At 41.6% G+C, this 12,875-nt stretch overlaps 1 protein-coding gene across 5 annotated transcripts in view; it reads right to left on the minus strand.

Moving 5' to 3' along the window:
• The window catches only part of KCNAB1 (potassium voltage-gated channel subfamily A regulatory beta subunit 1), a 399,097-nt gene that overhangs the window by 18,408 nt on the left and 367,814 nt on the right, over positions 1-12,875 (minus strand). For all 5 annotated transcript variants that reach the window (XM_021702562.2, XM_021702559.2, XM_021702560.2 and 2 more), the window contains 3 exons: positions 3,768-3,853; positions 2,973-3,093; positions 1,459-1,553 (listed from right to left, as the gene is read on the minus strand). In XM_021702562.2, the coding sequence (XP_021558237.1) occupies positions 1,459-1,553; positions 2,973-3,093; positions 3,768-3,853 (302 nt within the window). The remainder of the gene's footprint in view (positions 1-1,458; positions 1,554-2,972; positions 3,094-3,767; positions 3,854-12,875) is intronic.

Genomic DNA, 12,875 nt, shown 5'->3' on the forward strand with positions numbered 1-12,875 from the left:
TGCCTCTTCTGTGTGCTTGCGCTTGTGTGTGCATGCACACTCTCTCTCTCTCACCCTCTCTCAAATAAATAAAGTCTTAAAAAAAAAGTCTCTGAAAGAATGTAAGGCAACATGCTTAGCTACACCTGATTAAGAGTCATCTGTATCCATTTATCTTTGTGTGGATTAAAGGAGATGAATAAAAATGCTTAGCCCAATGCTTGGCACGGAGTAGATGCTCAGTAAAATCGCAATTTTCAGTGCTTCCCTTTCTTCTTTGCTCTTTTTGCCTTTCTCCGTTCATACCTTCTTCCCTAAGATGCTTTTAGTTTTTCCTTGCTAACTTATTTAAACTGGGTTCAGAACAATGCACAGTTTTCAGAAGCAAGACCACAATTAATATTCTAAGATAATTATATTTTGTGATAATGCCAAGCTAGAAATAGGCATGTCACCATGCTTTAGGAGATATTTATATTATTTTAGACAACAAACTAATAGGTCAACTGTAACAAGCAGAAAGAGTGGGAGACCTAGAGCCTTGAGACGGTTCTGATTAGCGAAGCATGCAGTCGTCCCAGCTAGTTGATTACAGGGTTGGTGGTTTGGGCCTAACTTGGGCTGTCCTCCAGCTAACTTTGTGCTTATGGAAGCAAGAGGCTGTGTCAAACTTCTACTTCTTAGGGGCCTCTGCCATGTCTGAATTTTAAAAATGCCAATATTCTCTCTCCCTTGACATTACCATTTGTGATTCTAATGTTATTACACATTGTCTCAAGTTTTTAAAAACAGGTTGTTAATGAGGGCTGTCTGGAGTACTCTCAAATAAATTAATCATCAAGATGTTCTGAATGGAAGTTATTTTATGTCAGTGATGTCAAATATCTTCATGCTTCAGAGAAGAATTTAAACTGTAAGACTACGTGGCCAGTTGATCTCTGCGAAAAACACCAGCCTTGAGCCCGGGTGACAGGCTTGCCTGGCTATGTATCTTGCTTCCCGAACCCTCCCTCTTACCCCACACCCCCACACAGTAAACAACATCAATCCACCTCGAGCCCCACTCAGCTACAGTTGGTTTACCCCAATTGTTTTGTCAAGAAAAGTAAAAATAGATCCTCTCATAAAGAAAAGGGATTTTACATTTCATCAATTTCCAGGGAGGGATGAAATGCCTTCTTTAACATAAGAATAAATAACAGTAGGGATTTGAGCCCTATAAACCTAACCAGGGCACTGGGCATGTCCCCCCAGTCCCCAGAGGAGGAGAATTTTCTGTGCGGACAGACATGGCTGCTGACTGATGCCGGCCCGGAGCAGAGGTCTCCTGGGGGCTGGAGGGAGCCTGCCTGAGGACACTGGCCAAGCCGCGCTCTGCCTGAGTCAGGAAGCACAGGCTGCTGCGGAGCTGTCCTGTTCAGTCTTCTAACGTCCCTCTCTCCCATCCCCAGACGCTTTTCTAGAAGTCGGGGAAAATACCTTCAGTGAAGCCCTAGAACTCTCAGGCACTCCATTTCCATATTTTCCTGAGATGATTCCACAGGCAAGTGGAGACCATGTCATTGCTCCAACTCCTACAGAAGAAAAAAACTGAGTAAGTTGCTTGTGCAAAGGGAGATTCAAAGTGTGGGAGTGTTTAAAACAGGACTTGGTTAGTTACAGGAAAACGGCTAGTCAGATAAGTAAGTTAATACCAGCAGATGTCTTTCCATTAGTATTTATTTATTTAATTTAAAAAACTATTTATTTGAGAGAGAGAGAGAGAGAGAACAGAGAGAGCTCACGAGTGGTGGGGAGGGGCAGAGGGAGAAGCAGGCTCCCACTGAGCAGGGAGCCCCATGCGGGGCTCGATCCCAGGACCCTGGGATCGTGACCCGAGCCGAAGACAGACGCTTAACCGACTGAGCCACCCAGGCGCCCCTAAAATTGAGTTACTTATAGGTTGTGTTTCATTTTTATGAATCAATTGAACATGTACTGTCAGTTATACGGAGCGGGCCTTGTTTTCAAGCCAAACAAGCCTAAAAATGTGGCTCACTCTTAATTTGCTGATGTCCAAAATGGATGTTCCTTTTTATACTCAGAGACAAACACTGACTTGCACAGGCGAATGCTCCAGTGTTCCACTTGTCCCCTGAGTGCCTATTTAGAGCTTGGTCCATAGCGGCACCGTGCCTACCGCAGAGGAAACATATAGCCAGTGCCAGCAATTATGAGTGTTACTGCTCTTGGCTTTTGTAATCTTTTTTCTCCTTACTCAGCATTTTCCTGCTCTATTTCTTAGGAACCTCTATTTTTTAGGAAGAAAGTTATCTCTGGACACTGTTGTGATACATGAGGCTGAAAATGTGGCTTATTCATGTTTCTTGTATGTTTTGTATTCTTATGTATATGTTATATACATAAGAATATATATACACACACACACACATATATGTATGTGTGTGTATATATGTGTGTGTGTGTGTGTATATATATACACACATATACATACATACATTTCTTTCCTTTCTTTGAAATTATTACATCTACCTACACAGACATGTAGTGCTAGGCCTGTCAGGCAGTCTTAAACTCCCCATGTCTAACTTAGTTCCAGGCACAGAGTAGAAGATATAGATGTACAGATCCATAATTGTTTTTGGAAAGGCAGTTATAATCTACTCAAAGACGCATGCTTTGGTTAGAGAAGCACCCTACGGAAAAAATGAGTTTACTCATTGTTTCTACCCTTCTTTCTACACGCATTTTTGAACACCTCCTGAGTACAGCTTGTACACCAGTCACAATTTACAACTGCTTGGATTTCATCAGTAATACCCTACAGACTACCCTGTAGGCACATTTGATTATTCTGTAGTCAGAAATGGATAGTTCTCACAATCTCTATGTTAGTTAGGAACATTAAGGAAAGCATTTTGGTAACACTTTTTTCTGGATCACTGATACTCCTATTGTTAAAAATAATCAGTAAATTTGATTGTGAAGATTACCTATTTTATGGTAGAGCTCTGGTAGCTGAACCTCCACTTTCTCTCTCTGAAAAAGATGGTACTCAGCTTGTTCACAGACCGGTGGGATCATATTGAACTGCCTTGCTACAGAATAGGCTTCCTAGGGAGAAATAAGATTGTAACTGAATTTATACTCATGAGAAATAAGGCTGCTCTATGATTCATATGCATGAGAAAACTTCGTTTCAATGAAATCAGTACAAACCAAGAAACATGTAGGATGGCAAATAATAAGCAAAGTTGTGACCATCAATCTCACTAAGAGAAATATCAAATGCAGGAAATCCTTATTATTCTTTGGGAGGGTCTGGATTGAGTAAAGTCCAGGGCAAATTAGTCAACATGAGAACCATAATAGCCCATGACAATATCCATAATTTTGGTTCCTAAAGAAATAAAACTCAGACTAACATATACAAATGATGTGTCATTAGCGTGTTATAAACAGTATAGTTATTTAATACAGTTTTAAAAAAGGAAGCCAGACTATTTTGTTCATGTATCTCATTAGCTGGGAAATTCATTGTATCCTCTTGTCACCGAAGAACATGCAAGAATATGATTCCTGCTAGAGACCTGCACCTTCCCTGTTGTATTCTGAGCTGATGAGATCCAGCCCCCGTATCTATCTCTGGAATGACAGAATTGATCATAGCATTCTAGTGTCATGGTGATTATTAGGAAAGTTTGCAAAAGGTCTTATAATTTACACATAGTATCTGAAAAACAATAATAAAGTATTTAATGGCCATTTGAGAACAGAAATGAAATTACCATGATCTCCATAGCACTCCACCGCGAGGTCCCCCAATACATCGCCATTCCTTGGTTTATCACATGTGTCATGGCTCGAACAATTTCTATAGAAGGCCAAACAGTATTTAATTAGTTTCTCTACTTTTCAGAGTTATGTGATCTTTTTTTTTCCCTGCCCAAAGCTTAGAAGTTTAATGCAATTATTTGTCTTATTAATATAATTACTTTGACATTGGTGACTACATAATAGTCTAACATGAAATATTGATAGTTTGGAGGCTGCTGGTACTTTTGGGTAAACTGACTTTCCATTTTCAGTTTGCAGCACTACTACTAAATGATACTAAAGACATAATGACAACTTTAAGTTCTTCCTTTACTTTTATTACTTCATGGTTGCTGCCCTGTAAAAGAACATATGATTAACCTTTCTCAAAGCCTGGGTACCTTACTAAAGTGAGAAGTAAGAGGAAGCATTGATTTTGACTTTGTAGAACATAAGGTCACTGATGATAGAAGGCCTCTCTTTGTGTGTTGGATTTGCAGAGCTGGGCCTCACACAGGGTGTCTGTGTAATAGAGATGACTCAACAACAATATGTTCAGCAGAAAGATAAACATATTAAATGCTGCACAAACAGCTGAGCCACAGTGGCTCCCAGCCCACAATGGCACACCCTGTCCTTGACCACTTCGAACTAAACTTTATTCTGAGACATCCATGTAATGCACTTCATCAGGGGCTGCTTTATGGCCCCATGGAGTTTGCTCATCAGCTTCTTTCAGCCTGACATCACATTGCCTAAACAGGAGAATGAATCCTTTCCACGGAGAGCTGGAGTTGAGCTAATCCTCTTGGCACCAGCTAGATGTGATACAAAACCAGAGAGCAGGGAGAGCCTCAAGTTCAGTGGCGTGAAAAGTCAAAGGCATGGCTGGATTTCTTCCACAAATCAGGTCAAATACCCAAGATGCCGGGTCATTTGACATTTTCAAGGGGTTGCAGGCCTCAGACTTCTCTGTGTCCTACTAATACCTGTAGGGTACATGTCCTTCAGAAAAATCAAATCCTTGTCTCAAAGTTGAGTTGAGGTGGATGTATTCTTATTTCTCACGAGCAAGCACTATCTAAATTGGTAGGTGACAGGATATAGAGTGAGACAGCCAGGGTTAGGGACTTGGCTTCCTTGCTTACTTGGCTTTTAAATTGCCCTTGGTTTCTTTGTTTGGAAGATAGGAATGCTTTTCCTCACCATTATCTACTCAACAGAGGTAGAATTTGGCTTTTAAGAAAAATATTTTTCCTTCTTGGAGAAAGACTCCCAAATATCAGGCTATTCCTCCGCAACTAAAACTACAAGTTCCTTTTCCCTTAATAAAGCGAATGAGACACAGAAAAGTTCTATGAAACATTTTCCTTTTATCATACAACTGGAAATGAGTGCCTATGGAAGTAGAACATTTCTGGAAGTAGAGAAACCTCTTCCCAGAAGCACTCGCTCTCTTTGGACCCCTCCATGGTCACACCAGCCCCCTTCCCTTCACACCCTGTTTCATTCAGAGCTAAGGAGTCCATTCCATCAGCAGTATTTATTAAGTGTCTGCTGCGCTAGATGCTGGGGTTATTGTGGTCAATCAAACATGCTGGTAACCGCTGGTGAGGTTAACAGAGAATAAATGGAACCCGAGCCCCCCGACCCCCTGCCCTGTCTCTATTCTGCAATCAGTAAGATGAGCACTGGACAGTTGAGTGGCTGGTCGGCACTGAGGCTTTGACAAGAGCAGTTAAGATGAAATGGCGGTTGTGGCTCTTTCTGTACCTTCATTCACTTATTCAACACTCACATACTAAAAACCTAGTATTTGCCAGGGACTATGCCAGTTGCTGGGTTCATCTGTGAGCAAAACAAATACGGAGCTTCTGGACTCAGGGAGTTGAAAGGGGGAGATGAGGATGTACACAAGGAAGTAATTACAAAATGTGAAGTGTTGTGAAGAAAACAAACGGTCTGAGATAAGGAATGAGGTCAAGGAAGATCTCCCTGAGGAGTAATGTTTAGGCATCAAGAATAAAGGAGCCAGCCGTGTGAAGAACAAGGAAAGAGCATTCATTCTAGGCAGATGGAACAGCATGTACAGGACAGGGCTTAGTGAGTTCTGGCAATCAGAAGGCAGCCCATTGTGGCAGGAGATGAGTGAGGAAGGAGGACGGGGGTAGAAGATACAGTTGGCAGAGGGCAAACCATGTTGTTCGTATGTTATTCGAAGTTTAGTGGGAAGGCAACAAGAGGATGTAGTTTACATTTTATAACACTATTTCTGACTCAGCCGTAGGGAATCAGTTGGGAGGGGGAGGGCTGGAGGGAGCAGGAAGATCTTTAGGAAGGAATCGTAGTATTCCAGGCAGGAGATGAGAGTGGTGGTAGTAAAGACAGACAGATACGGATGGATTCAAAATGTATTTTGGTAGAATCCACCAGGCTTGAGGATGGACTGAATGTAGCAAGTGAGGAAAAGGAAGGAATCAAGGCGATCTCCCAGATATCTGGCCATTTACAGGGTTGAGGAAACTGAGGGAGCAACAGGTTTGGGGAGAAAAATCAAGGGTTCCTCTTTGAATGTGCGACGAATGGAGATGCCTACAAGATACTAAGGGGGAGATGTTGAGTAGAAAGCAGTGGACGAATGTCATGGTCAGCAACCCAGGCTGGAGATGACATATTTATCACCGATCAGTCTATTAGTTGTCTTGAAATTCACAGCAGCAGATGAGACTATGTAAGGGGAGTCTGCCGAGGACACAGAAAAGGTTCTACAAGCCAGCCCAGGAGTCAGAGAGAGCACATGGCAAGGTTCTGGTTTATCCGTGGCCAGAGGAGCAGGAAGGAAGCCAGGTCATGGGATGTTGCAGAATCAAGAGCAGAGAGTGCTTGGAGAAGGAGCGGTGCCCACAGAGTGGAACACTCTGAGCATTCAGATCAGAGGGTACAACGCAGTGTCCGCTGGCTTTGGCACATGCCAGGGAGGTCCTTGCAGGCCATGAGAAGAGCCGTTTCAGTGTCAGTGGTGCCATGGGACCACAGCCAGGTGGGAGCAGATGGGAGAAGGGGGTGGCCGTGGGGGGGACGGGCTTTAGACACAACCTGAGTAGACTCTTCCCAAGTTTGGAAGTGAATGGAGCAGACAAATGGCGCAGTAGCTGAAGGGGTACTTAGGGCCAAAGGAGAGTTTTATTTTAAAGATGGGAGACATAAAAATAAGCCTGTATGCCATTGGGAGTGATTTAAAAAGAGGGAGTTGGTGATGATCTTGGCTGGAGGCTGGGGCCGGAGGGAGAGGGAGACTCGATCAAGTGAGATGGAGGGCGGGCGGGTACCTGTGAGGTGCAGAGGACTGCATCCAGATGGCAGAACGCCGAAAGGTGTGTTGAACTCATCGTGGGAGGACATGGGAGCTCCCGTGTGATGATTCTATTCTTTTTAAAAAATTTTTTTTATTAACATATAATGTGTTGTTTCAGAGGTACAGGTCTGTGATTGATCAGTCTTACACGATTCACAGCGCTCGCCATGGCACACACCCTCCCCGATGTCCATCACCCAGCCCCCCCATCCCTCCCACCCCCCTCCCCTCCAGCAACCCTCAGTTTGTTTCCTGAGATGAAGAGTCTCTTATGGTTTGTCTGCCTCTCTGGTTTCGTCTTGTTTAATAAGCTATCAATCAAGTGAAGAAGAGGTGGGTGTGGTGAGAACGAATGGTTCTGAGTATGGACGAGAGTATGTGAGACCCTCCAATGCCCCAAATGCTTTAGTTGGTGGTAATTTCTTGCTCCCTGATTGGTTGTGCTTCTGGCTCTGCAGAGAAGGGTTTGGCGGAATGAAGAAAGAAACTGAGTAGTTCTTATCCTTGGACGAGGCTGAAGCACTGAATGCAGGGAAAAATGGTGGGAGAAGCAAGGGGCCGCCGTCGGAGATTCATGTTGCCACAGATTAAAAATTAAGCTTAATGGATGTTAAATTTGTTGGGTTTTTTTCACATCAGAGAAAAATCCCCCAAGTTGTTTAGCTCTGTAGCAGGAAGTGAAATGGGCTTTTACACAATTCTACTATTTAAGGACACAAGAGGGCAGCATTGTTGAAAGAAAAAAATCAATGGAGTCTAGCTGGTTTTACTCCGGTCTCATGGAAATGCATTTAAAAAGTATCCTCTTATATATGAAAACAATGGATCGTGGATCACCACATCAAAAACCAATGATGTATTGTATGCTGACTAACATAACATAAAAAAAAAAAAAAAAAAAAAAGGCATCCTCATCAGAGCATCAGAGCATCGATTCCAGGTGGGAAAAGGATGTTAGGAAGATTATTATGCGCATTGCATGCACCGGCCTTTGGGCAAAAGACATGCAGACAAACATGATTAAATCAGGTAACCCAGGACTGAATGTGACTCCCTCCGCTTTTCCAAGAAGCCTTAGGACCCGTGGTTCTCAACTGGGACTGCACATTAAAACACCTGGGAGCTTTAAAAACTACGCTATCTGACCTCCACTGAAATTCTATTATAGCAGAATCTCTAGGGCTGAGGCCCCATCATCTGTACTTTAAAAACTCATTCCAGACTTTTCTAGAGTGCAGCCAGGGTTTAGAACTACTGTGCTTGTCTATACCAATTGTCCCCAAGTATGGCCCCTGGGCCAGCAGCATCAGCAGCACCTGGAAACTTGTTAGAAATGCAAATTCTAGGGTCTTACTCTACACCTACTGAATTACAGATTGGTGGGGAGGGGTGTGGGCAGCCTTCCAAGAATTTCTGGTGTGTTTTGAGAACCACTGCTTTATACCATTCCCAAGTAAGCCATTTCAGGCTGTATAAACTTCCTCCTACATTTCCTCTTCTACTCTTTCATCTAAATGCTTCATGCTGTAATTTAACCTTTAATTATTTGTGTTAGTAGATATGCAAACAGTCACTATGCATGCATGGGTACATGCACGCACACACACATATATACACACACTTTGGTATGAATTGAAATCACCTGAGGAATTTGATGAAAGCAGAGGTCCAGATCCTAGCCTACTCCAATGAGCCTAGGCCTTTGTGTTATTTTCATTGGCTCTAAAATTCCAAAGTTTGAGAAACACTATCTGAACTATGGAAAAACTTCGGTAAATCTTCCCTCCGCACTCCTTTCCAGGTTGAAATAATCATTACTCTGTGACCCACAGGCCACAGGAAGCTCTCTCTCATTCCCTGTATCCTTAGCACACAGCCAGCCCTCCATAAATGCTTCAGGTCAATTTCGTTCCTGTTGAGTATGCCATTTCCTCATTTGTAAAGTGAGGGCGATATTGATCCTGTGGAATTCTTCAAAGCTTGACATGAGATGATGTGTGTAGATCAATTTGTGAATCTAAAATTGTAACACAAACTGAGTAATAAGCAAGCAGGATGTGGCCCTGGTTGTTTCTTCCCAAATAGGCTGTTTTTAACATTTTAGTTACGAAAAAGAAAAGTTGACATTCTTCTTTCAGTAATGTAGGTCATCTTTGTTTTCAAATGTGCATTTTATGCTAAAGGACTTCATAAAACATTATTTTGAGTGCAAAAAAATGTGTTGATAAACATGTTTTTTTTAATTGGCCCTCATACAAAGAAGATAGTTGCTAACATTAAACTGTTTTTCATGGGAAATGTTCCTTTGAGCTTTGAAAGTTGTAAGCAAATAGTTATACTGCATGAACAATAAACCATAAGAACTTCAGATAAAAATATGCAGAAATTAGTATTTTGATCAAAGAAAATGGGCTCAATCTGGCCATAGTGACACAGAATGATAAAAACAAAAGAAACCTTAGAGATAATCCAGTTTCCTGGAAATTCCTGTAAATGTGTTATCATACTTTTATAATATAAAAAAGAAGAAAAAAAGAAAGAAAATTCCTTATCAAGCAAAGGTGCCACTTTAAAACATGAACATTTACAGCTTAATTCACAAATATTTTTAACCAAATGAAATTGTCATCTATAGAGTTCAGAAATGGTTGACTATTGACAATGTCATTCACATGGCTCAACCTAACTGCCAGTGGATCCTTTCTTTTTTCAGAGGAGAGGACCATGGTGGAGGCTGAGGCACTGGTAAAATGTGGGGACTTGGTTTCCTCCAAGGAGTTACAGACACTAAGAAAAAATAGGTCTAAACCTGGACACAGTTTTCCCTCCAAACCAGCTGTTTGTTTATTTAACTTCCATCATTTATTTGCTTATTTAACTTCAGGAACTTGGGTTTATAATGGGGCCTCTTTGTGGCTTAGCAGTTTCACCTTGCTTTATCCATCCTTTATCCTGGCGGTGGAGAATCCTCTCTCAGCGCTCAGCGGAGTGTCTGGAGACCGAGAACTATCCTTTTTCATGGGAATGGAAACTCCTACCTATAAAAGGAGTACGTCACATTTAGCCTTAAGGCTTTGCTGAGCATCTGAGGAAAGCCTGACTTCCTTTGCGTCACAGAGCACACACCAGGATTCGGGAGACCTTGGTTTTTGTCCCATCACTATCACTTCTTTGGGAGCATCCCTCAACCTTGCTGGATCTCAGTTTCTTCAACATGAGTGAGCAGATTGATATTAATTGAACATATAGGTAATCTTTCTAAAAACGGTTTTGGTGGATAATATTTTAACCCCCATTTCACGGGTGAAGAAGCTGAGGCTCGGCGTCACTTGGGCAAGTTCTCAGCAGATAGCCTATAAGGCCACCTCTGGCTTTGAAGTTCTAGAAGACTTTGTATAGTGTGCACTGTGGGAGAAAATGGGTTGGGGACAGAAAAATAACAGGGCATTTACTTAGTCCCACTGTGCATTTGTGAACATGAAATGACTTGTGTGTGGTTATATCCATCCGTCTGCATTTAATACATGATGACTATAGTTGATGATGTATATGAATGACTTGGGAAATGTAAGCTATCTTTTTGCTTCCTTGAAGAAAGACTTCAAATTTGATGACTCTTTGAAAAAAAGAGCCCAAAAAAGGATTGTGTCTGCATCTGACCTGTTGAAGCTCAGAGAAAAAGTGGTCTTCACAAGATAGTTTACAAAGAATAAGCTTTCTGGATTAGGACATAGGCCAAAATGATCAGAACAGACTAGATTCAAGAGACTAGGAAGCAATACGTGGAATGAGCCAAGTCAGTAAAACCTTTCAAATGAAACCTTGTTCAAAACTCTGACCCCAGAATGGAGCTGTCTTCACCCTACAGCTCAACCTCTCTGCTTTGGTCCTCAAACTCTGTGCTTTGCCATGCACTGTATATTCTGGACCCTAGTCACTTTGAACTGAGCCTCTGAGATTGCCCAGATGTGATTTCTGAACCTGATCCTGAAATGTGGAATACGTTTTTGAAAGGGAACACTTTCAGTCTTTGACCTGAAGTCCGAAGGCCCTAAACAAAAACAGTAGTAAGTACCCCTAAGCTCCAAAGTAAGTCATTGGACCACCTCTGTAGGACTGGTAAAAAGGTTTGGCCATCTTTAGCTTCACCCTCACCTTGAAAGAATAAATGGGTGGAGGTGGAGGTTGAGAGATAATTTAATTGGGTTTGAGTTCTGTGGCATTTCCCTACCTCCCTCTGTGATGCCTCCCTCCCCCTCTACTTTCACCTCATCTCAAACTGAGTAAAACTCCAGAACCAAAAAATCCCATTTGCAGAACGTGCAAATAAGAGCAGCTCCCCGAAGTAAGAGACTGAAATTCCTGTGACTTTTCCTGAACAGACAGACACTGCTGTTCTGGGGACTCTGCTCATTCCTTATCAGCTCCTCCCTACAGAGCGGGGAGGCTATGTGATGCTGTATACTTTTAATTTTATTTCTTCCACCACCAGACATATGCTCTTTAACCCTAGCAAAAGAGCAACTGTTCATTTTACACCTTGGTAAGAATGGCCAAGCGACTTGCCTAAGGCAATGACATAGCTTTCTTATCTTTCAGTAGAGCTCTCTCCTCATTATTTCCCTGTAACTGTCTTTTACCACCACCTCCAATCTTTCCACTATTGCCTGCTGATACTCTCCAAGAAATAATTATGTAGAATATAGATCATAAAATCACACCTCTTCCTTAAATAGAATCTAAATGTGGTCCCACTATTTTCTACTGAAACTAGGTGATTCCAAACTATCAGCTTGTAATATCTATATTTGGTTAATACTATATGGTAGTAAAGAGATGATCTCTGTCCTGATGAAAAAGGCAGCATCTATGATGAGTATAGAGTATAATGCTGTTCTTCTTTTGAAAGAAATTTTTGAAAATTTTTAATTTTTTATTATTTTATTTTTTTTTTAATTTTATTTACTGGGGGAGGGCAGGAGAGGGAGAGAGAATCTCAAGCAGACTCCGCACTGAGCGAAGAGCCCAATTCGGGCCCCAATCCAACAACCTGAGATCATGACCTCAGCCAAAATCAGGAGATGGACGCCTAACTGACTGAGCCACCCAGGTGCCCCAGGATTGTTCTTATGTATGTCAAATTCTGTAGGATTTGTGAACAGTGGAATGAATTCTGATTCACTTAAAAATATTAAAAATGAGAATAGATAAACCCGTTGCCTTAAATTTTGTTTGGAGCAAGGCAACAAATAAACAGACTTAAATAAATCTAAGTAAACTGAAATTTCAGGGTTGTGCAAATTTTCTAGATACCTAACTTATTTATCTTCATCTGTGAAACTAAAAGTTATACCATCTGTGGATTATTGTAGGAAACTGGTCCTGTAAGGTAGCATCCTGGGGTTTCCTTTAACAATGTTACTAGTCAGCCTTAAAAAAGGAGTTTTTATAGTTTGAACATGGGTCTTCTCCCAATATGGGATATCTCTCTGATACCAATGAAGACATTTAAATTAGAAAAAAGATTTTCTTCCTTCTGCCAAAACTTTTAAAGTTTTGCTTCTGTCAATTAAGCCCCACCAATTTTATCATAGAACATGGCTGTCTTATTCTGTTCAGGTTGTTATAACAAAAATACCATAAACATATAACAAACATACCATAGGGGGCTTAAACAACATTCATTTCTCACAGTCTGAGACTGGGAAGGACAGGATCAAGGCTC

Source organism: Neomonachus schauinslandi, chromosome 1, assembly GCF_002201575.2.
Source record: "Neomonachus schauinslandi chromosome 1, ASM220157v2, whole genome shotgun sequence".
Taxonomy (NCBI): domain Eukaryota; kingdom Metazoa; phylum Chordata; class Mammalia; order Carnivora; family Phocidae; genus Neomonachus; species Neomonachus schauinslandi.